Source organism: Alosa sapidissima, chromosome 3, assembly GCF_018492685.1.
Source record: "Alosa sapidissima isolate fAloSap1 chromosome 3, fAloSap1.pri, whole genome shotgun sequence".
Classification (NCBI taxonomy): domain Eukaryota; kingdom Metazoa; phylum Chordata; class Actinopteri; order Clupeiformes; family Clupeidae; genus Alosa; species Alosa sapidissima.
The window spans coordinates 36663532-36688991 of NC_055959.1; the positions used below are offsets into that span (position 1 = coordinate 36663532).

General features: G+C 46.7%; 1 protein-coding gene across 4 annotated transcripts in view; it reads right to left on the reverse strand.

Moving 5' to 3' along the window:
* Positions 1-3139: 3139 nt before the first annotated feature.
* Positions 3140-25460, reverse strand: part of LOC121704875 (ubiquitin carboxyl-terminal hydrolase 22) — a 36830-nt gene continuing 14509 nt past the window's right edge. For all 4 annotated transcript variants that reach the window (XM_042085406.1, XM_042085405.1, XM_042085407.1 and 1 more), the window contains 12 exons: positions 25317-25449; positions 22489-22602; positions 22060-22161; positions 21277-21443; positions 19387-19534; positions 16840-16945; positions 15823-15981; positions 13764-13890; positions 13017-13108; positions 4872-4934; positions 4575-4724; positions 3140-4321 (listed from right to left, as the gene is read on the reverse strand). In XM_042085406.1, coding sequence (XP_041941340.1) covers positions 4279-4321; positions 4575-4724; positions 4872-4934; positions 13017-13108; positions 13764-13890; positions 15823-15981; positions 16840-16945; positions 19387-19534; positions 21277-21443; positions 22060-22161; positions 22489-22602; positions 25317-25449 — 1404 coding nt within the window. In that variant the 3' untranslated portion in view covers positions 3140-4278. The remainder of the gene's footprint in view (positions 4322-4574; positions 4725-4871; positions 4935-13016; positions 13109-13763; positions 13891-15822; positions 15982-16839; positions 16946-19386; positions 19535-21276; positions 21444-22059; positions 22162-22488; positions 22603-25316; positions 25450-25460) is intronic.

A 25460-nucleotide genomic window follows, 5' to 3' on the forward strand; every position in this document is an offset into this window, starting at 1 on the left:
TTGAACTCTTTAAAAATGTTGGGATATGTCTGTGAGGTGTTTAGCCAAGTTCCATGTGTAGCCTACTGCTTTTAAATGACTTTGAAACATATTTTACAAACGGGCCTCTGTGTACCTGATGGCTTGCCTTCAATATTCGCGATGTATTTGAAATAGTTCCAGATTTCACCTTTTGTTTTATCCGCAAGGCCGAGGACTGTTAACCTGACTCTCGCCAGATGAATTTCGGAGAGTCCTCTTGCGTTCAAGGAGCAGTGAGAGCAGCAGTTCATATAGACACAGAACGTTATTATTTTAATAAAGTATTGATTCTAAAAACGTCGGAAATCGTATCGTTTTTTGCGTGAAAGCATCGTGATACCTTTTTAGCATCGATACACCGTGCAACACTACAGTGGCGAATATTTTGGTATGTAGTTTGTATGTGTTCAAATGAATCACGTTCTTCTGTTCGCATAATCATATTTTTCTAAAAATGATTACTTTGTAATGTGTCAGATTGACGTTAAAGATGTATTAGACTCAAGGCAGACACTGGCAATAACAATACATTTGAAACATCCAGATCGAAAAACTAATTTAATTTTTTTACTTCGGAGATGTAACCTAGCCTACTAACTGCATGTGCTGATACTTCACCTTTCTTGTCTCAAATCGAATTGTCCCATCCACCTCTGGTGATGTTCAACAAAGCAAGGCCAAAGTAGGCCTACGCTGAGCCTGGGTCGAGAATACACACATTGGTCACAATTTACTTGGACCTTCCGCCCACAAGCTATCCACAGCTGCTCAGATTACCAGCAAACTCTCCACTGACATTCTGTTAACTTCGATTTAAAGGGACACCAGGCAACGTTTTCGTGTTAATTACTCATCTTCGCAAGTCGGTATATGGTTAAATGACTCATTACAGGGCTAATGAATACTCTCTCGGCCGCCCCTACTGCCTGTAGGAAGAATATCCCGCTTGCAAGTTCAGTGTATCGTACCCACCGACCGAAGCAGGGTCAGTTTACATCCTGCATCCACAGCAGAGGCAGGCTAACGAAACACTAGCGATTGTTGCAAACTTGTGTATAATGGCAGAGCCGGCGAAGAAGCAGCGAAAACCCTTGACGGAAGATGCAAAGAAAAGGAAAAGAGCTTCAGACAGAGCTTGCCTGGTGTCCCTTTAAGGTTAGGGGATTGGATTGGATTTGGTCATTACAATGTTCAGTCATCAGTTCAACATCAATTTAACATACTAAACTTTAATCTTAATAGATGATCTGTTAAGTCTTTGTGGGCGAACTATCCAAGTACAGGGTCACCCACATGTCTGCTTGTGATACGATTTTAGAATCAGTGATACTTCTGTATCCTGCAGCCTACTGTATATTCATACTCATGTCCAGCCACACCATCGTTAGCAGTATACTGACTGAGATGACCTGCGAGACAAGGGTGTTCAAATACCTACACTATCTGAAACGTATATGACAATTACATCAGCCTGGATAGGTGGAATATAAAATGCACAGACAGATGGATCCCACGGTCACTGTAGATATGCAAGCAAGCAGACTAGGGGTGCACAGCTGGATGGATTCCTTCTGATTTTAAAACTAATTTTGGCCAATTGCGATATATACACAACTATGGCCTTTAAGGGTCTTTCCCCTACCATCTACTCAGGGACAGTTCCTTGCATTATACGCAAAATGTATACTTTAAGAAATATAGTCATGATCAATAAGAAATCATTTAAACATTTTCAAATAAAAGGTCTCATCCTATTTGAACAGATCTGTATGATCCTTCCTCCGAAACCCTAAGAGTTTGTGCCAAATCTGCTGATATAGTCGTCCCTATTTATCTGGTAGGAACATCTACTGATGCCGATAATTATCTGCCGATACCGATGACACACCGATAATCTTGTGCATCCCTAAAGCAGGCTATAAAGTGGAGAAATGGACTAGGCTACCCATACGAGACTTTGTAGTCATGGATAACACCGTTTTTGAAACAGACTTCACAAGATTACCATGTCATAAATATGGCAGATGTCATGTGCATCGTCACTGCTAATATCGAGATTTGACAACGCCATGTTACTGTTATTGGTAAATATTGTAACATGGTCACATCATTATTGCGGTCACAGCACCATACCAACATGACAAATACCAACTGCGCTTCCTCAACACTCCACTGATTGTTTTTACAATTTATGTCAACATATGACATCTGCCATGGGAATCTTCTGACATGGTTGACATCGGTCATGAGAATCTTCTGACATGATTATGACATCTGCCATGAGAATCTTCTGACATGGTTATGTTACTCTTATGAAGCAGCGGTCCAGTAAAGTTTTAGAGATGAAAACAGTCTTGGGTGGGGATCTGCTTCATGTCTTGCTTTTTCTCCCTCACACACCCTTCCAATCCACTGTATAGCACAGCATAAACCTAGGTGCAGACATGATGAAATGTTGAGTCGATCCCTGAAACACCAAAACCCTGTGGCACTGGTGAGAAATTAAAGTATACTTGGATTATTCAGCATAGATTAGTGTCCATACCTCCATTCTTGGTAACTATAGGCTCTGAACCTTCCTTCCTTAATTCTCTGGATATGTGAATCCGCCCTAAATCTGAGACTCAACTGACGGTGTAGAAGGATGTGCTTGTACTGAATCGTGGGTTGGAAAAGTGAAAAGTTGATTCCTCAGAAAAAGCTTCCTGATAAACTTCCTCTCCAAAGGCTTTCAGCGGTTCTGATCTCAAACATGCTGAACCAACACAGATTTCTCAGCCTTGTTACCCTGCAACACCATGAAATGGAAAGAAGTGTTTGAGTGCCTGTAGAGGGTTAGAGAGAGAAAGAGAGCAAGAGAAAGAGACAGAAAGAGTGAGAGGGAGAAAGAGAGCAAGAGAGAGACAGAGTGAGAGGGAGAGAGTGAGAGAAAGAGAGCGAGAGAGAAAGAGCGAGAGAAAGAGAGACAGAAAGAGTGAGAGGGAGAAAGAGAGCGAGAGAGAGAGGGAGAGAGAGGCAGGGAGGGAGGGACAGAAGGACCAAAAGAGTGAATGTGGAGACAGCTGGGAACACAGTGAATCAGTGCCTGTAGATCACTCCACAGCCTCGTTTAGCCATATTGCTGACCGCCTCCTTGTGCCCATTTAATGATCATTAGAGAACATCCAGAACATTTCACAACCAAGACAAAGACTCCCCTTTTACCCCACGCAGTCTTTTTGCAGCAAGGACACCCCGGTTCTCGCCACAATTCAATAAAAATATCAAAAAAACAAAATGACAAAACAAGACAATGACCTGAAGACCTGCCATGGACAGAGACAGACGAGTACAAAAAGTAACAAAACAAAACAAAAACAGAAAGTAAAAAGGAAAACAAAGGTCCAGGCTCATCTTTGTTTTTCGTCGTCAGGGCAGCAGCGCCACCCTAGTTTCGGCCAATCAACTGGCCCTTCCACGCAGTCCTCCCACGTTTTGTCCCAAAAGAAAAGTGTGCTAAGAGAGTCATACAGTATTTCATAACTAAACGTCACAAACAAGCATCATAATTACTTGTCATATTCTCTTTTTAAAGTTGTTGTGTTCATTAATACCTTTCTGGGTTCAGTCATCTCACAGGTCCTTATTGTCCATCCGTCCCCCTCCTCCCTCCCTCCCCCACCCCCATCCCTAATGCTGAGACAACCAGAAAAAGAGCACCATGGAGAGAAACAAAAACAAAAAAAACGACAGAACTAAACAGTACAAAAAAAATCAGACAATACTGTAGTTGTTGAGATGTGCCCTTCTCCTCCTCCTCCTCTCTTCTGTCCATGCATCCCTTCATCTCGGAGGAGGGAAGAAGGGAAAGCCGAGGCTCCTGTGGGTCCTGCTGCTCCTCGGCGCTCCGCTCCACCCCCACCTCCTCGTCTGCCTCCCCACGTGTTGTCGTGCTGTCGGCGTGCTCCTCCGAAGCCGTCCCCGTTGTCAAGTACAAGTGTGCTCAGTGCAGCTGAACGGTTTGCATCATTTACTTTGTTGTCTATTTTTTTTCTTGTTTGTTTGTTTGTTTGTTTGTTTTTCTGCCCCACTCTTCCTCGCTTGGCGGGTGCTCGGGCAGATGGGTAGTCAGTTGAGTTTTCAGGTAGAGGTGTGTGTGTGTGTGTGTTTGTCTGTGTTTGTGCGTGTGTGTGTGTATGGGTCTCACGGGCCATTCGGAGCCGTGCGGCTAGGGGCTGCTTGTGGGTTTCCCAGCAGCGGATGCAGATGCAGGTAAGGCTACTCATATTCCAGGAACTGCTTATGATAAAACAACAAATACCTAGGGAGGACAACACACACACACACACGAGGAAGAAAATAAAATTAAATAAAGAAAATAAACACCAGGGGAGGGAAAAAACACAATTTCCACTAGCAATGCAGTGATATGTAAGCATACTGTTTTTACATTTAAGTATTCAAGTATGATAAAAAGCAGCATTGTACTGTATGCTTGAAGTAAGCAGTGGAGGTGTGGAGGTGTGTGTGTGTGTGTGTGTGTGTGTGTGTGTGTGTGTGTGTGTGTGTCTCACCCTTCGCTGTCCAGCACGTCCTTGATGCTGGCTTTGGTGATGATGGCATCGTCACACTTAAACCACTGGTCCCTGTGCTGTCGGATGAAGCTGGTATAGTGACCGCTCTCCAGAGTGCCCTGGTGGTTCACCACCGCAAACAACGAGTACCTACACGCACACGCAAAAACGCACGCACACACACACACACACAAACACATATTCCCGACTGAGCTTTGTTTTTCCATTTCTTTGTTGATTTGAGCTGCTACAGATGTGAAGGAGTGATAATGTGTTGTGTGAGAGACTTATACTCACTTATTATCGTTATTTAAGACATCTACGGTCTGTTGATACTGGCCATTCATCCGACTCTCTTTACTGAGAGGAGAGAGAGAGAGAGAGAGAGAGAGAGAGAGAGAGAGAGAGAGAGAGAATGAGAAAAAGAAATTAAAAGAATTTCCATATCAGAGCATCACTAGTAACCATAGCGACCACTATCAATTTTATTATCCAGTAAAACACAGCAATCTTGAAGTAATCATCATTACAGAAAGAATGATTTCACCCACGACTGCACAGAGCAGTGAAGTTCATCAGAGGTCAGGGTTCCCGCTCTAAGTCAAATGTAAAGTTCGATGACTTTTCCCTGACAAAAACACTAAATTTCCATGACGTGTAATGAATGTATAACATACTGACCAAAAATTTCAGAGCAGTCACGTAGCGTTTAAGAATCTTTTACTTTTTTCAGAACGGAAAATGAATAAATGGGTGTTGAATAAACAAAATTGGGCTAACCACAACCACTTAAGCAAGCCGTAAAGATAATAACCAGGTCGACATATACACCAATTCTGTGTGGAAATATATTTATATCAGGTCTTATGTATTTTTGGCAAGTACATTTTAAACTGCTACAATTCCCCGATATTCCATGACTTTGCCCCAAATATGATACAATTCCCTGACTCGATATTTGTTTTTCTTTCTTTCTTTTCTGATGATAGCAATGCCATGTACTCCTTTGGGGAGATTGTTTTTTGTAAGCCCTTTTTGAAATGTATAGGTTTGTGTAATACCTGTATGTAAGTGTTCTCTTAATTGAGTGACTAGTGGGGCTCTTACACTCAATCATACCAGTTGATATCACATGGTAGGTCAGCTGATTGTAAGGCCTATTGCCGCAACGTTGTGCATTAAATATATGGGAGTCAAAAGCTTTGCGGACATTATATTTTTTCAATTCAACACTGAGAGTTGCATCATGTAAACAAACAAATAAACACACACACACACACACACACACACACACACAGCTGAGGGTTTGATCTCATGTTTCTTTGCTGACTGGCTGTCAAATTCACTGCCAATTTGGGTTTGTGCTTCAAATATTAATTTTAAGTCACTTTGATGGATGGTGTTGCAAACCAAGTGCCCCTTTTCCCACATTTATCTTGATGTATTGCACCATTTGGTTACCTTGGGTGTTCTGTCATTAAAAATGATACATTGCATTGTGAATTATCCATCAGTATGTGTTAACCCTTAGAACCCTAAGCTGTTTTTAGGGCATTTTCACTACCTTTATTCATAAGGATTTATTCTGGTCATTGTGCCACACACACATATTATATATTGTTTTTTTCAGCAGAGTCTAGGCCATCATTTCATGTATTAGTACTAGCATTGATTTTATTTTGATTTTTAAAGAATTAAGATATAAAGAGTGTATTATAAAAATTCTTATATTTCGACATGTATCTCACCACAGCAAGCTCATAGCTCTACATGCATTTCATGTGTGTGTAGGTCAGACTTTCCTGAATAGAGCAATATAATTGCCATGTTGGAGGGATACTCTGAGACTGAGCAATTTACAGAAATATGTGGTGTGTGATTTACGGAAATAAATGCCATTTTTTATTTAGTGATGAAAAATGACCTTTCTGCGCTCCATATGTGTGACACGAACTGATCTGACCTGACTTGACCCAAGGTTGCGTGTTAGCCTGCGTGTCAATGGTGTATGCACTCATAATGATTCTCAACTTCTTACTGCATTGCGAGAGTAATGGGTGTGAAGCGTTGGTTTGTGTACATGACATTATTATATTGCAGTCACTTCGTCTGTTTTTATAAGCCAGAAAGATCTATATACATGGTACCAATGGATAGCCCTGTGTCCCCTCTTTCATCTGATATGCTTGCCATATCGATGCGATCACGGGTTCGCAAGTAATTCAAACGAGAGTAATGGATGCGCAGGTGAACGCAGAGAAGTATATACTGTAAATATGATGCAATTTGATTTAATTTCATGATTTTTTTTAATTTTCATACTTGATCGTACAGACAAGTGTGTAGTCTCTTTGGAAAGCCCCACTTCTGCTCTGTCATGCAATAAAGGTTTAATCTCGCTGCAATGAACAGTCCCAGAAAGAAAGGGTGTGTTTTTTGATGCACTTTGCGTCAATCGGGTTCTAAGGGTTAAACTTGCCAAACAAATAAATTTTCAAATTTCACAATAAAATGCTTACTAAACTAACTACATTTAGATTTCAAGTTGCACAATACAGTGCTTACTAAACTAACTACATTTAGATTTCATGTTGCACAATACAGTGTTCTATTTCGTTTCTCCTGACCGCCAGAGGCGGTGCTTTCAGCACATGGATATTCATCACAGGTCGTGCAGGTCGAGTATTAGTAACAACAAAGTCACCTGTGACCTGGGTGACGTCATTGATGTGCACCGGCACAAAAGAGAGGTCGACCCAGGAAGTGACCTCTTGAATCAACTGATTGAAGCAGGATTGCAGTTGGACTAACACGCTGAAGTCTCGCTACCCACAGAGGTTGGAGCTGTGACCAACTGGTTCACCCTCCTAGAGACTACGTTAGTCTACTTTGCTTCGCGTCTGAGTGGCCTCGCTCGGGGAGCGTTGAGTTCTGCGAGGCGGTGTTTCTCGCCGCGGACTCGCGGGCGGATGTTTTCAATGGCTAGCTCTCCGGTTCATCTAAGGTAAGTAATACGTTTATTACGACTTGTTGGTGATTTGTTTCGCTGCAGTCAACGGGTGTCGCCGGACGGTGTTTCTCGCCGTAGACATTTTTTTTTTCCCCCCCTCAGTTGCCTGTTACAGGCGAGTCATGGCAAAGTGCGCCATTTAAATTAAGTTGTGTGTATATATGTTTCATACTGGCAGCATGATATTCGCTCCGGAGAGGAGACAAAGCTAACATAATTTATAGATTGTTTAAGTTAAACATCTTTGCAGAAATTGTTATTGTTTACAGCTGTATTAAGCTAGCTCTTAGCTTCCAAGACGAAGCCTAGGCAGCAGTACGGCGGTCTAGTCTGTCAGAGCCAGGGTGCACTCGCCGGTGGCTACAGCATTATCTATTGATCAGCCTGGTGTTCTCCCGCCTAGCTACATAGGGCACTTTGCTGGACATGTACTCGTCCTGTGCCAGCTGTCGGGGCCCCCCTCGAGCCAGAGGATGGCCACACAGAATGCCCCTCTTGCCTGGGGGTTGAACACCTGAGGCAGGGGCTGACGGAACAGGCAGACATGAATTGCATTTGCCTAAGTGTGGCAGCGCGGTCAGCTAGGCTAGCCCAGGTGGATCAGCAGCCCGGTACTTCCCAGGGCAATGGGGGGCAAGAGGCGGCGCCAGCCATGAGACCTGGCAAGCGCCAACACGGGGCTTCACACACAGCATCTAGAGGTAAGAAGCAGAAGGCCGACTTAGCTTCTAAGGTGGAGAAGATGGCTGAGGAGTTTGAGCAGATCAAGACTCTGCTCACCACCTTACGACCACCGGCGTTGAGTGCGCAGGGCAGCAGTGTTCTCGCTGAAACCTCTTTAGCCTGGCAGGATGAGCCATCTCCGCCGTCATTGTCACCCGCGGTCAGGGCCCAGGGCGAGGACGAGCTTTCTATCAGGGCTTCAGAGAGCTTAGAGTTGGGTGAACCTGAGCCGCACGAATCTGCCTCTCGTGGCTCTCAGACCAGCTCCCACGCCGCCAGTCAGAGTACAGGGGCAGTGTCGGAGGCTGGTCGACCTTCAATTCAGCCAACTTTAAAGGCAACGTTAGCCCGTTTGGGACTGCATGCGGCGCCAGCGGCCGTGCCTAGGCAGAATGCCTTCTTTAGGGGCTCCACGCATCCCTCCACATTGGCGGTGCCGCCCTCGGCCCCGTATATTGAAGAGCTGCAGAGGTGCTGGGGACCTAGACGGCTTTCCCATCTCCCTAGGGACTGCAGGGCGCTAGCGACCATGCAGGGCGCACACGCCTATGGTCTGCAGAGCATGCCAAACATAGAGCCATCAATGGCAGCCTTGGTTCTGTCTCCCAATGAAGCTCTTAGACCTGATGCCCGTTGCCCCCGGGCACAGTGCCGTGTCACGGATGACTTGATTGTCAGAAGCTATGACACGGCAGCACGTATGGGACGCATTGGTAATTCGATGTCCCACCTGATGCTGGCCCTCGCCCAGACGTCACAGGGGGCGGACGAGACATCATCTCAGGAGCTGAGTGACGCGTCACTCCAGGCCCTCGCCTACATGACCAGAGAACTTGGTAGGCTAATGGCATATTTAACCCTCGCCCGCCGCCAAATATGACTAGCCCAGTCTCCGCTAGCAGAGCCTGACAGAAGGGTACTTCGCTCTCTCCCTGTCCTCCCTGGGGAGTTGTTTGGTCAGGCCGCACAGCAGGCCCTAGATAGGAGTGCACAGGTAGTGCAGGCAAGACAGCAGTTTGCCAGTCTCCGTCGGGTGAGCCAGCCCAGGCACAGGGTTCCAACCTCAAGAGGGCCAGCGCCGGCGCTTGCACCATGGCCAGCTGCCCGCCAGGAGTCACAGCGCATGTATGACTTTCGTCGCTCCGCCACCTCCCGCACTCGCGGCCCTGCACAGGACACCAGAGCCGATGCACGTCGCCCCTCTAGAGACCAGAGGGGGCGGACGGGCAGACGGTGACAGCTTCACACCAGCGGTCGGCAGTTTTTCCAGCCAGCAGCTCGAACGCTGGAAAACAATAACATCAGACCCCTGGGTGCTGGCAACCCTGTCATGGGGCTACAGCATCCAATTTCGACGCCGACCGCCAAGCTTCAGAGGGATCAAGAACACCACCGTGAGCCACCCAGGGAAGGCCCTAGCCCTGAGACAGGAGATCAACGCTCTCTTAGAAAAGGGGGCCATTACGCCAGTCGACAGGCAGACACAGGAAGGTGGGTTTTACTCAACGTATTTCATTATTCCCAAGAGGGACGGCGGTCTCCACCCGATTCTAGACCTGAGATCTCTCAATGCCCACCTGAAGGTCCTGAAATTCCGTATGCTGCGCACTGTGGAAGTTCTCCAGAGCATTCAGGGGGGCGACTGGTTCACAACCATCGACCATGAAGGATGCATACTTTCATGTGCCGATTGCACCACATCACAGGCAGTTCCTTCAGTTTGCCTTCGAGGGACAGGCGTACCAGTTCTGCGTCCTACCTTTTGGCATTGCGCTAGCGCCTCGTGTGTTCACCAGGTGTATAGCAGTGCCGTTGGGTCCATTGCAGGCACGGGGAATACGTATTCTGCCCTACCTCGACGATTGGCTGACCTGCTCCCAGTCGGAGGCTCAGGCCCACATAGATGCCGCTGCAGTGGTCGCGCATATTTTAGTGCTAGGGCTCAGGGTCAACCACCAGAAGAGCTCTTTGGTACCCAGTCAGGAGACCGTGTTCTTAGGCATAGAGTTAGATTCACGGACAATGTTCGCAATATCCGCCAGCTGATTGGCCGCTTCAGAGAGGGCAGGTCACTGACTCTGAGAACATTCCAACAGCTCACTGCTGCCTCATCCCTGGTCCCACTGGGCCTTTTATCGCTTCGCCCACTTCAAAGGTGGCTGAACAACCTCCACCTTCATCCGGCACGGCATGGGCACAGGCTAGTGAAGGTCACGCCCAGCTGCAGACAGCTCCTCCGCCCATGGAGGAGGAGGGGGTACCTGAGACAGGGGGTTCCCTTCGGCTCTATCCCTTCCCGGAGGGAGGTCATCGCCACGGATGCTTCCCAGGAAGGATGGGGTGCAGTCTGGCAGAGGCCGCTGGAGTCCACTGCAGCGGCAGCTGCACGTAAATGTGCTAGAACTACAGGCGGTGTTGCTCGGCCTACAACACTTCCTCCCAGACGTGGCTGGCAGACACGTACTGGTGAGGACAGACAATACAACAGTGGTGTCCTACGTCAACCATCAGGGAGGCACCAGGTCTCTGCAGTGCTTGGGAGTAGCCCAGCAGCTCTTGCACCTGCATCAACACCTTTTGAGTCTGCGGGCTATGTATCTGCCAGGCACTGCCAACAGAGCCGCAGATCTCTTGTCCCGTCAGAACCCCGGCCCAGGGGAATGGAGGCTCCACCCAGCGGTAGTACAGACCATCTGGGAGTGTTATGGCAGGGCGGAGGTGGACCTCTTCGCCTGTCAGGAGTTGACACACTGCCCCCTCTGGTTCAGCCTCTCCGGCCCGAGTCCCCTGGGCCAGGACGCACTGGCACATGCATGGCCGAGACAACGGCTGTATGCATTCCCCCCTCTGCCGTTGATCCTGCCCACCCTGCACAGGATTACAGTGGAACACCACGAGCTGCTACTGATCGCCCCTCGGTGGCCAGGGAGAGTTTGGTTTCCAAAGTTGCTGCAGCTACTCAACGGAGAACCCTGGGGCCTTCCAGTGAGTAAGGACCTGCTGTCACAGCTGGGCAGTCAGATCTGGCACCCGGATCCAGCTCGGCTGCAACTCTGGGTTTGGCCACTGAAGGACCGGACCCTCTGCTAGGGCTCTGTGAACCAGCAGTGGTCAGCACCATTAATAGCTCTCGGGCACCCTCCACCAATGCCCTCTACGCAAGCAGGTGGAGAATCTTTTCTGAATGGTGCCAAGCGCGGGGATAGGGGCCGACAGGCTGCCCCCTGCCAACCATCCTGCAGTTCCTTCAGTCACTTTTTGACAGGGGACTTACACCTTCTACCATCAAGGTGTATACGGCTGCCATCTCGGCGCGGCATAGCAGAATTGAGGGGAGGACGGTAGGGTCCCATGCCTTGGTGACCCGTTTCCTGAAGGGCGCTCTCCGGTTGAGACCCCCCCAACGGAGCCAGGTGCCCTCTTGGGATCTCCCTCTGGTGTTGCAGGCTCTTTGCAGAGCACCATTCGAACCTTTGAGGACAGCAGACATCAGCTGGCTCTCCTTGAAGACAGCCTTTCTCCTCGCCATAACGTCAGCAAGGCGAGTCGGGGAACTGCATGCACTTTCAGTCAGCGGGGATTGCCTGCAGTGGCATCCTGGAGGAAGTGGGGTCACTCTATGGCCGAATCCCTCCTTCCTTCCGAAGACCCTCTCTTCCACATTTGTCAACCAGCCTCTTAGCCTGGCAGCTTTCGAGACAGCTCAGGATGGAGGGTCAGACTTGAGTGCAGAGCTTTTATGTCCAGTGCGCGCCCTCAGGAGGTACGTCACAAGTACAGAGGGATTCCGCCAGTGTGATGCCTTGTTTGTCTGCCATACAGGGCCAAAGAGGGGTCAGGCACTCTCCAAGCAGAGACTGTCTAGGTGGATAGTGGACGCCATTCAGCACGCCTACAGGCAGAGTGACTCCCCAGTCCCTCAGCTGGTCCGGGCACACTCCACAAGGAGTGTAGCAACCTCGTGGGCTTCGCTGAGGGGCGTTCCCCTTTCTGATATATGCAGAGCAGCCTCCTGGGCATCAGGCTGCACTTTCACAAGGTTCTACAGGGTCAATGTTGTCCCCCATAACCCTCTGGCAACAGCAGTGCTCCCAAGCTCGTCACAGCATCTCTAGAGATGGGTAGGCACGCCTCATGACTTTGTTGGTACTAGTCATCCATGTGCTGAAAGCACCGCCTCTGGCGGTCAGGAGAAACGAAATAGAACGAGGGTTATGCATATAACCACGGTTCTATGAGTTTCGGATGACCGCCAGAGCTTGGCCGTCACTCGGAGGGAACACGAGAAGATTGCCAAGAGGTCACTTCCTGGGTCGACCTCTCTTTTGTGCCGGTGCACATCGATGACGTCACCCAGGTCACAGGTGACTTTGTTGTTACTAATACTCGACCTGCACGTTCGTGTGATGAATATCCATGTGCTGTCATCCGAAACTCATAGAACCGTGGTTATATGCATAACCCTCGTTTTCTAAACTAGCTACATTTAGATTTCATGTTGCACAATAAAGTGTTTACTAAACTAACTACATTTAGATTTCAAGTTGCACAATACAGTGATTACTAAACTAACTACATTTAGATTTCATGTCGTCATGGGGCAACACACAGCACACACTTGGCCATAACTACATCTCAAGGTAACTTCTAGACAGGTCATCGCTCTCCCTCTCTCTTTCACACACACACTCACACACACACACACACACCTGGAGGCCATGAATGGCGTCATGTCCAGTTCAAGAGGGAAAGAGACGTAGGTGGTGATCTTCCGCCGTAACTTGGCTGAGTGCTCAAACCGCTGTGAAAGAGAGATAGATAGAGACAGAGAGAAAGAGAGAGAGAGAGATAGAGAGAGAGGAAGAAAGAAAGAAAGAAAGAAAGAAAGAAAGAAGTGGAGAAGCAATAAAGAAAGAGTAAAACTCCTGATGTGTCTTAACACTCAACCACTCACACCATTCTACAGGACCCCCCAAGACACCTCTTACCACAGACAGACAGACAGGCTCAGATACAGACAGACGCAGATATAGACAGACAGACAGGGTGGATGATGGTACAAAGGCTTCACTTAAAGTCCCTCTCCCCCTCCAGACTCTCCGCTGGACATGCCTGCTCTCTCGCTAGGCCCCCAAACGGCTGGCTGTGGACATGCCTGCTCTCTCGCTAGGCCCCCAGACGGCTGGCTGTGGACATGCCTGCTCTCTCGCTAGGCCCCCAGATGTCTGGCTGTGGACATGCCTGCTCTCTCGCTAGGCCCCCAGATGTCTGGCTGTGGACATGCCTGCTCTCTCGCTAGGCCCCCAGATGTCTGGCTGTGGACATGCCTGCTCTCTCGCTAGGCCCCCAGATGGCTGGCTGTGGTCATGCCTGCTCTCTCGCTAGGCCCCCAGATGGCTGGCTGTGGTCATGCCTGCTCTCTCGCTAGGCCCCCAGACGGCTGGCTGTGCACCCACCTTGAGGTGGAAACATGCCACAATGGGCAGCTTCTTCATGGTCAGCTGTTTCGTGGACTCCTGGTAACTATGGCAACCGCCACACTTGATTTTGGCACTGCTTCCAAGGTGCTCGGGGCGAGTGAACCTGAACAGAGAATTGGCCACATGAGACCAGCAGAACACACAGAGACATTCAGGCAATACGATCCAGCCACAACACACACACACAATCACATTTATCTGAATCTCCACATCACACGCACACACAAAACAAGAGACATTCAGGCAATACGATCCAGCCACAACACACACACACACACAATCACATTTATTTGAATCTCCACAACACACACACACACACACACTAGGGCTGGGATAAACGATTATTTTTTAAACGATTAATCTAGCGATAATTTTTTCGATGCATCGATTAATCTAACGATTCATTTTTTCAGTCCGATTCGATTTCGATTCGATTATCGATTATCTCCCAATTAATTCACTAATAGCAACTTATACATGTTTATTTACATATATGAATGAAAAAACATAAATTCTTTAACATTGTAATATATGTTTATTGCTCTTAAGATTCCAAAATAAAAGACTATACAAGTGCAAAGTAATGCATTCTTAGTCAGAGGTAGCATTCAATAAAGTTCAGTAGTGTATGTCTAATTGAGTGCCTGTCATTTTAAGACGTTCGTGTGGGAATCCTTGCAACTAACATTAACACAGTTAAAAGGCTGCTGATGTGTGGATGCAATTAATAACGTAGTTAGTTCAAATAACGGTTCATACTTCTCCTTTGGACAAGCACTTTTGAGTCTTGGAAAACACTTTTCCATTTACATCAGGATTTTGCAAACATTCAGAGTCAATAAAATGAGCCTGAGTAACGAATACAAGCAGCTGCAAGTAAGCATGCTAAACTTGACATCCAAACAGTTCTCTTAGGTTAGCTTTGAAATACTGCTTGATTGCATACTGTAACTTAACTTAGTTTAGTCTCCTCATTGTACTATGTTGTGATAAGATCTTAGCAGAGTTTACCTTAACTTTAATGCTGTAGTTTTGAACAAATTTGCGCATCATGGGTCACGACGATGCTAGGCGGATTTAATAGCAATTTAGCCAACTGTGTTCTATGCAGTGCTTCTATGTGGCAACAACAATCCTTCAACAATCGTGAATAATTTGTTAAATCACATGCAGAGGAGGAGCAGCGGGCTCGTTATGAGAGAGAGCGGGCGGGGCGAGGAAAGGCTGTGTGTGTAAAAAGTGGCTCAATGAAATTATTTTATCTTATCTTATTTTATCTATTACGTCGACGCGTTGTCCCAGCCCTAACACACACACAATCACATTTATTTTACACACAAAACAAGAGACATTCAGGCAATACGATCCAGCCACAACACACACACACACACAATCACATTGATTTGAATCTTTACAACACACACACAATCGCATTTATTTGAATCTCCACATCACACGCACACACAAAACAAGAGACATTCAGGCAATACGATCCAGCCACAACACACACACACACACAATCACATTTATTTGAATCTCCACATCACAGGCACACACAAAACAAGAGACATTCAGGCAATACGATCCAGCCACAACAATCCACACACACACAATCACATTTCAGAGTTCCCTCTCAAAGTGAAATGTAAAATTCCATGACTTTTCCCTGACAAAAAAAAGAAATTTCCATGACCCACTTTATAATGAAGGGGACAACATTTCAGAACAGTAGTGTAGCGTTCAAGAATTTTTTTTACTTTTTTTAGAGCGAGAGATGAATAAATGGGTATTGAATGAACAAAGTTGGGCTAATTCCATGACCCGTGGGAACCCTGACATTTATTTGAATCTCCACATCACACACACACACACGTAAAAGTCAGGCTAAACAAAAGAGGAGTTGGGTTGGCCAATTCGAGAGAGTGAGTTGATGACATTATGAGCGAGGCGAGTTTCAGTGCTCTCAGCAGATGGTCAGCTGTGTGTGTGTGTGTGTGTGTGTGTGTGTGTGTGTGTGTGTGTGTGGGGGACACACCTGCGAAGGCAGTCGGTCAGTGTGGTGGAGCCGGTGAGGTGGCTCTCCCCGTTGGGAGTGCTGCTGTCGGTGCCGGGGCTCAGGGGCCAGAAGGGCGTGGACGAGCCCGGCAGGTCCAGGCTGATGTCCCAGAACGGGTCTATCGTGGTGGAGACGCCGCTGCGCGCACACACACACACACACACACACACACACACAGAGGCGAAGACACACACACAGAAGCACACACACACACACACACACACAGAGGCGAACACACATACACAGAAGCACACACACACACACACAGAGGCGCACACACACACAGAGGCGCACACACACAGGCGCGCGCACACACACACACACACACAAACACACACAGTCACAGACACACACATACAGACAGACAGAGAACGAGAGAGAGACAGACAGAGAGACAAACAGACAGAGATAGAGATAGAGAGAGAGAGAGATCGAGAGAGAGAGAGGGAGAGAGATAGATAGAGAGGGAGAGATAGAGAGAGATACACACACACACACACACACACAGAGAGACAAGAGGAGGATGAGCATTAGCACCTCTGTGTTCCTCTTTGTTCTGGTCTTTATCATGCAGATGCTTACTGCCCTGGGCACAACACATTATTCTCATACATCAGCTGAATGGGTGAGTAGCGCAGCACAATGGAACATGGGTTCCTTGCTAGGAAACAAATCATATTTTCATGGAATCGTCAAATACTGTACAACACACATCCACATGTTAAAATAATACTTTTCTTTGGATTTCCTTGCATGCAGGCCAGTTGATGGGACCACACAGTCAACAATAATATGCTCATTTGATTGCATCCTCATACGCATCCTCAAGTCAGTCTCCAGGATTGGGATGAGTCATGCTGCTATTATGGTGTACTGCCAGTAGGTGGAGACAGAGCACAGGGAAGTGATTGAGAGGTGAACACACAGGCAGAGGAAGAGATTTGGGGGGGGGGGGGGGGGCAGGATGAAGGAAGAAGAAAAACGAGGTGTCCTTACTGGCAGACTTGGCACGTGACGTCCGATTGCAGGCCGCCGGTGAAGATTTGGTCAATGATGCAGTTACAGTGGTTTGGGTTGTTGGCCTTCTTGCCATTGTCGTCACCTAGAGTTAGCACCCAAAATGAGTTTTCGTGAGAGTGCTTCCTATGTTTTGGTATTGAGAAGGAAAGAGCAGAGAACACCTGTTCTCTGAATCTGGTTTTTCAGTGTGTGCGTGTGCGTGTGCGTGTGCGCGCGTCGGTGTGTATATGCGTCCATGTGTCTGTATCTGTGCGTGCATGTGCGTGTCGGTGTCGGCGCGTGTGTCTGTGCGTGAATTAGGGCTGAATGTTCAATTGCATTTGCAGTAATATCACAATATAATGAAACGCGATTTTCTAACCACAAAGGCTGCGATTACACTGTGCAATATGTGACGTCACAAAAGCGTTTGCCGACGTGCCACCAACTCTGCACACCGTTGAAGAAGCAAAAAATGTAAACAAGAGCAGCAGCTAACCGGGTCAAGAAAGGTCTGAGCAGTAGAGCTACTTTGGTTAACTCTTCATACCTTTTGCTGGAACCTGCCATGCCCCTGGTTCTAGTTCTTTCTCTTCTCTCCTTTTGCTGGAACCTGCCCCTGGTTCTAGTTCTTTCTCTTCTCTCCTTTTGCTGGAACATGCCCCTGGTTCTAGTTCTTTCTCTTCTCTCCTTCCTCTGAGCCGTAACTCTCGCTGGTAACATTGTTAACTTCTCCAGCTGACTATTAAAACTACTAAAACTTCACGACTGTTTAGGCTACACAGCAGCCATTCACCTGTGCTGGTAACTTTATTTACTAAAATACAGTGACAGAGAGGGCATTTACTAAAGTACAGTGAAAGAGGGGGCATTTACTAAAGTACAGTGACAGAGGGGGAATATCCAAGCGGGTGCGCACACATTTAATTTCACAGGTAATGAATTAAAGCAACACCAAAGCACTTTTCCTCTGTCACATGCACACTATTTGTTTATCCAGCACTGGCTTTGGAGATAACAATGTCCACAGACATGGTAGAGTATGTTGCATGATTTTATGAAAGTACGATGTATTGTGACATCAGAAGCAAGTCAAATTTGTAGTTTCTTATGTCTCATTCCATCGAACTACAGATCCGCTACCCGATCTGGCAAACTTGCAGGAGTTTCGTAGAGAAAAAGCATCAGGCTTGCCTGGTATCCCTTTAATGCCTGATGTTATCCGAGAGTAGTTGACACAGTTGACCACCAAAAACCCAGCTGTTTTAACATTAGCTTACCAGCTAAGGCTCTTAGCATGCTGCTAACTGCTGCTAACTTTGCCTGTTTAAAGGGACACCAGGCAACGTTTTCGTGTTAATTAATCCTCTTCTTAAGTTGGTATATGGTTAGATGACTCATTACGGGGCGAATGAAGTCATCACTTCACCCGCCCCTACTGCCTGTAGGAAGAATATCCCACTTGCAAGTTCACTGTATCCTACCCGCCGACCTTCAGTCTCACAAAGTCTCAGACATCGCGAGAAGCAGGATCAGTTTACATCCTGCATCCCCAGCACAGAGGCAGGCAAACGAAACGCTAGCGATTGTTGCAAACGTGTGTATAATGGCAGAGCCGGCGAATAAGCAGCGAAAACCCTTGACGGAAGATGCAAAGAAAAGGGGTGTGCGAGGGCTCGCACACGTATCGACACGTACAGACGGTAGAGGGAGCTTCGTAGAGAAAAAGCATCAGGCTTGCCTGGGATCCCTTTAAAGAGTTTTGTTTCTGCGATTGACTTTATTGTGATAAGAACAAACTAGTTAATTTGCATGCATGGATATCGAACTTAATTTGTGTTGCGGTGTTGATGATGCTAACCTTTAGTGAATACCGAGCTGAGCAGTCATTCTGCTGCATTTTGTGCTGCAACAATCTAGTTTGTTCTGATTCACGTGCAAGTTGAGAGGAGATGAGTGTGTCTGTGTGTCTGTGTGTTTGTGTGTGTGTGTGTGTGTGTATGAGCGAGAGCGGGACAAGGAGAAGCCGTGTCAGTGCCACTGCATGTAACTAACGAAAGAAGATCATATCTACATGAAATAGAAACAAAATAGAAATGTATAAGAATTATTACACATTTACAAGGCTGGAAGTTCAACAAATATAGGCCTACTACCAAGTAGTTAAATAAAAAACATTTCATTCATATCAATTGATGTATCACCTAATGCCATCATAACACAGGCCTGGGCTCCAGGAAAGACCAGTTTCTGTTTAATTGATCTATTATTGTGTTGGTCATACTATAGCTTGACATTGCTTGTCTTTGTGAATAATACAGAAGTTCAAGAGCTTAAATAATAATCTCATAAGAAATCTCAATCGCAATACAAGGGAGGGAAAAAAAATCGCAATTAGATTATTTATCAAAATCATTCAGCCCTAGCATGAACGTGAGTGCATGTATGCATCTGTGTGTGTGTGTGTGTGTGTGTGTGCATGCATCTGTGTGTGTGTGTGTTTGTGCGCGTGTGCATCTCTGTGTGTGTGTGTGTGTGTGTTACCTTTGCAGTGGCGGTGCAGGACATCCAGCGCGGCGATGAGGAACTCGTGGGCGTCCTGCTGCTCGTAGCCCGCTAGGTGGCGTGCGTGAGTCCACACCAGGTGCAGCAGCCGGAAGGGAATGTGAGGAGAACGGTGCCCCGAGTAAAACTACGGAGGGAGAGAGGGAGGGAGGGAGAGAGGGAGGGAGGGAATGAGGGAGGGAGGGAATGAGGGAGAGAGAGAGAGAGGGAGGGAGGGAGGGAGGATGAGGGAGCGAGGGAATGAGGGAGAGAGGGAATGAGGGAGGGAGAGAGGGAATGAGGGAGAGAGGGAGGGAGAGAGAGAGGGAGGGAGGGAATGAGGGAGAGAGGGAGGGAGGGAGAAACAAACACAGTTAATCTAGTGCTTCAGAAACCCTTCTACATGTCATCTTTATTTCATCGTCCACATTCAGACATGCAACATGTGGCCATTCACACATCAGTAGCGTTCGTCATCCTACAGATGTAGATGTAGAAGAGAGAAGAGAGAGGAAGATGGGGGGATGGGGAGAGAGGAAGGAGAGAAAGAAGAAAGGAAGAGGGCAGAGAGAGAAGTAGAGAGAGAGCGAAGGAGGAAGGGAGAGAGGGAAGGAGAGTGTGGCTCATTACTCATGGTGTGTGTGTGTGTGTGTGTGAGTGTGAGTGTGAGAGAGAGAGAGAGAGAGAGAGAGAGAGTGTAAGGCCTAGTCCACATGTACCAAACCAATCTTTTTTTCCTCCGTCTTCCCTGGAACTGTATCAAGAATATTTGCGTCCAAACGGATCCATCTCAACACGACCCAACACGTTACTTCATACCCCAGGCCTATAGGCGGCACTGTGTCTTTACAGAAATTCACCAAAACTTGCAAAACGTGCGCTTTAAAAACAAACAGAATAGGCTATGGCGAAATGGCTAGTGCAAGGAAACCAGAATTGTTTGTGTGGACTGATGGTGAACTGTCAACTGTAAAACTAATAAACTTTATTTTACGGTTCGTGAAGGGTGCAGTCCCGTCCTTTATTTGGCTAACACAGGTAGGCCTACTAATCACCTTTACTTTCTTTGGTTGTAGGATAGTCCGTGATTCACATTAGTTTTGGCTATCACAAAGCTTATCACAGGCTTACCCAAGTTCTAGGCTATTCTGTCGCCACATTTATAATATTGCTATAAAACCTTCGTTAGTAACAGTCAATACTTTTGCCTGCATCAAATCGCGCATTTGCATTCAGTGTGCTACCATCGGCTTAACGTGAGTTCTAAGCGTCTTTGTATGCTTATATCTGATTTCACTCGACTGTGAATGCATGTATATATGTTGTAAGACATGTAAAATAAATGAATGACACTGGCACTACGCACAAATTAATGTAGCCTAAACTTACACCGCACTTCCCTAATAACTTAAGTTCTCTCGCGTCACTGACAGTAGCTAGAATGCATAAAAAAACACTGGGAAAAACAGTGTTCAGTCCACCAAGTCATAAGCTATCGGCGCTGCGCAGCATCAGTTGTGATATTTATATTAACGGAGTGTAATCATAGGTAATGTCATGTATGAAAACTAGTATTGTTAGGCAATACTATAAGTGCAAGTCCAGGGCAGCTGAGGTGTGGCGATGACATCATCGATATGCAAGCAGGATGTGCTGTTTCGCTGTCGAAAACGAACTCAAACGGGCTACGGTTTCAGATTTCTCCACTCAGGACCAGGTTTCAGAAAAGTGCGGTTTCGGGCAGTGCGTTTACAGGATTCGTTTGGACGCTCGGCCAAGACGAAGCAAAACCTCTGCGTTTAACCTAAAAAACGTCTCCGTGTGGACAGGCCCTAAGTCAGCATGTGTGTGTGGGTGGAGTGTGAAAGGCAGCATGAAAAAAAAACCTACCTCCTGGAACAGCTGTGACATCTCACACACGAGGCAGGAGTTTGATTGCATCTCGCACTTGTGTCTGTCTGAGAGGAAGAAGTCTCGCAGCAGGGGAGTGTGTGTGAGCGCCTGCACGATGCAGTTCATGAAACACGTGTTGCCTAGGTTTATTAAGCCCCGCAGACCTACAACACACACACACACACACACACACACACAGACACAACAAATGAATAAACACATGAATCGCTACAGAACGCATGTTGTGGCTATAACAACATTACATCCTTTGAAATCAGCAAGAAACTTTGTTCATAAGTATAAGTATATATAAGTAAGTATATATACTCTTTTGATCCTGTGAGGGAAATTGGGTCTCTGCATTTATCCCAATCCATGAATTAGTAAAACACACTCAGCACACAGTGAACACACAGTGAGGTGAAGCACACACTAATCCCGGCGCAGTGAGCTGCCTGCAACAACAGTGCTTGGGGAGCAGTGAGGGGTTAGGTGCCTTGCTCAAGGGCACTTCAGCCGCTTCCTACTGGTCGGGGGAAGCCCTAACCAGTAGGCCACGGCTTCCCCAATCATGTGATAAAGCAATAAAAACGGACATCCATGAGGGTGTGGGGGTGCACGAGATTGAGAAGGAAAGAGAGGGGGAAGCGCCTCATTTGGGTGGCCAGCGGTTAAATCCACCGGTCTGTTGCTTTAGCCTTGGACACACACAAGGCCAGAATGTGCTGTACCATGGCCGTCCAATGCAGCAACAGTGCTAGAAAACACACACACACACACCTATGGTGCAGTTACTAGTGATTTTCCTTCGCTTTGGATTGTGCCGTAACAACTCCAGCTCTCTCTTTGTAGGCTCCCACGTCGAGTACTTCTCTCCTATACCTGCCAGGAAAGAGACACACAGGTCAGGCCAACACACACACACACACACACACGTTGAGTACTTCTCTCCTATACCTGCCAGCAAAGAGACACACACAGGTCAGGCCAACACACACACACACTCCCATGTCGAGTACTTCTCTCCTATACCTGACAGCAAAGAGACACACACAGGTCAGGCACACACACACACACACACACACACACACACACAGTCACATCCATATCCCCACACATAATCACACCTAGACACAAATGGACAGACACACACACCTAGATACAATCAAACACACACACACACACACACACACACAAAACCGGCCTTACCTTGTAATTTCCAGGCTTTCCTCTGTTCCTCTTTGGCAATCTGTTCCATGTCTTTGTCATATATGTAGTCTTGACAAACGAAGCAGAATATGCCGCCATATAATAAGTCTATAGCTGCAGAGACGAGGAGAGTAGGGGGGGGGGGGGGGGGGGGGGAACATGAGCATCAGGCATTGATGCCATACAATAAGTCTATAGCTGCAGAGGAGAGAGTTTGTGTGTGTGTGTGTGTGCGTGTGCGTGTGCGTGTGCGTGTGTGTGTGTGCGCGTGCATGCAAGATGACTTTTCTGGAGATGCTCTTGTGTCAGCACCACCAGCTGCTCTCATCATGTGCCCTGCATCCTTATTGCCCACGGCAACCATAACTAGGCTCAGTTACCATGGCAACCTAACCACAGCCACCAAGGGCCGTGAAAAAAAAAAGAAAGGTTTCTCATAACTGAGAAACGAAGGGAGAGGAGAGGAGATAGAACAGCATGTCTGCATGTGTGGGAGAGAGATGAGAATAGCACCAGTGCATGGTCGCAAGAGCCAGAGAGAATGTGTGTGAGTGTGAGTGTGTGAGACTGGGAACAGCAACCTTCTTTCTACCCAATATGCTCAATAACCGACAGTCAGAAAAATAGACTCCGAATCAATAATTCAACAACGTGATGCAAATGTGCATCTCCCAGCTCACTGGAGAAACCTCTGCAATTTGTCATTTCTGATGTCAACAAAACAGAAACACTTTTAGAAATAAAACAATTCCATAAAGGAATGGGGAAAATGCAGTCTCCTACACTACTGCTCATCCAAATGTAGAACTGTACACTATAGCACTGAACTAAATGCAGGTGTACGTTACGTATATTACAGTACTGATCATTGCAGTCCAAAATATTAGTCAGCATCGTCATCACGGGCTGTCCTTGCGCTTCAAACAGGCCGAGTGGAGGAGAGCTGAGGACCGACACCAGACAGTCTCTCCATGTGTGGAGGCCTATTCTACAGTTTAAAGTGCCGCTGTTTTCATATTATATGTATGTATATATATATATATATATATATATATATATATATATATTTATATTTCATATTTAGAATGAGTTGCTACTGCTGTTCTAAATATATATTTAGAACAGCAGCAGCAACTCATTCTAAATATGTTTCAAACTACTATAGCCACTGGATATTTTGATTGGGATTGTATATTACATCCCGACTCTCTTTGTAAATCAAAAAGCGTGTTTAAGATGTGAAAACAGTGTGAGTACACATGTGAGGTGTGGTCTGCGCCACTGTGCTCCAGTGATGTGGCATGGGAGACTGCTTAGCTGAGGGTGTATTGAGAGCTGACGTGATCGTGCTCAGACTGAGATCAAGGTCCCGCACCAGCGCGCACGCACGCACGCACGCACGCAGACGACTACACGCACCCACAGTAGCAATGCAGCACAGCACAGCACAGCACAGCAGATAGTGGGCCGTCTGCTATGGAGCCTAGACGCTGAACAGTGGGGTGGCTAGCTAGCTGGCACACATGCTAGTAGCACTACAGGGCACAGCTGCTGCTCCAACTGGATCTGGATGATGTTTATTGCAAGATGGTCTGTATGAAAAACTCTGTGAGCCAGTCATTTTTGGTGCTTTTGGGTTGCACACAAATCTGCTATATAAATAAAATGTATTTACATGTCAAAAAGGTTAACGAGGTGAATGTTTGTTCATTTCAGATATACATAGCAATAGGTGTTTCATGCCCTAGACAGGGGATTCCAATAGGCAGGAGACTTCACACAGTGGCCCATCAACAACCACGCCTACTCCAAACTGCACAACTGGCAGACACAAACGAGCGCCATGTTGTACTGGGGATCTGTAAGGATCCACTTACACAAGTGGCAGCAGTGGCAGATGCCATCCAGTCTTCATGAAAGCCCTTTTCAACAGAACTATGAGATCGGGGGGAGCTAATAATAATAATAATAATAATAATAATAATAATAATAATAATAATAATAATAAGCTTTATTTGTATAGCACCTTTCATACACAGAATGCAGCTCAAAGTGCTTTACATTTGAAGCATGTAACACAATAATAGTCAGTCAGTCATTATCAATCACTTTTCTTATTTAGCTAGTGTTGTACTGTACTAATAGTCAAATGCTATAATGCTAATATCAGAACTAGCAGGTCTCCACAACCCAGTGGGTGCTACTGTGTCATTTGAGAATATAACCCCAGGTTGTGTGTCAATGTTGTGGGAGTGTCTTACCCAGGTTGTGTCAGTTGTAAGAGTATCTTACCCAGGTTGTCAGTTGTGAATGCCATGGCTAGGTTTTGTCAGTTGTAAGTGTCTACTCTAGTTTGTATTGTTTGTGGTTGTGTTGTGTCGTTTGTGTTTAGCAGGGTTGTGAGGATGTCTTAGCTAGGTTGTGTCGTTTGTTTTTGGCAGGGTTGTGAAAGTGTCTTACCTAGGTTGTGTTGTTTGTTTTTGGCAGGGTTGTGAGAATATCTTACCTAGGTTGTGTCGTTTGTTTTTGGCAGGGTTGTGAGAAAATCTTACCTAGGTTGTGTCGTTTGTTTTTGGCAGGGTTGTGAGAATATCTTACCTAGGTTGTGTCGTTTGTTTTTGGCAGGGTTGTGAGAAAATCTTACCTAGGTTGTGTCGTTTGTTTTTGGCAGGGTTGTGAGAATATCTTACCTAGGTTGTGTCGTTTGTTTTTGGCAGGGTTGTGAGAAAATCTTACCTAGGTTGTGTCGTTTGTTTTTGGCAGGGTTGTGAGAATATCTTACCTAGGTTGTGTCGTTTGTTTTTGGCAGGGTTGTGAGAATATCTTACCTAGGTTGTGTCGTTTGTTTTTGGCATGCTCGTGGATGTGTTTCTTGGCAAAGCAACCGAAGAAAACGCAGTAGAGACAGGAATGCAGCCGGTTCAGGTGTGCACCGCACATGTGGCAGATACACGACTTGGCCTGCAGAGGAC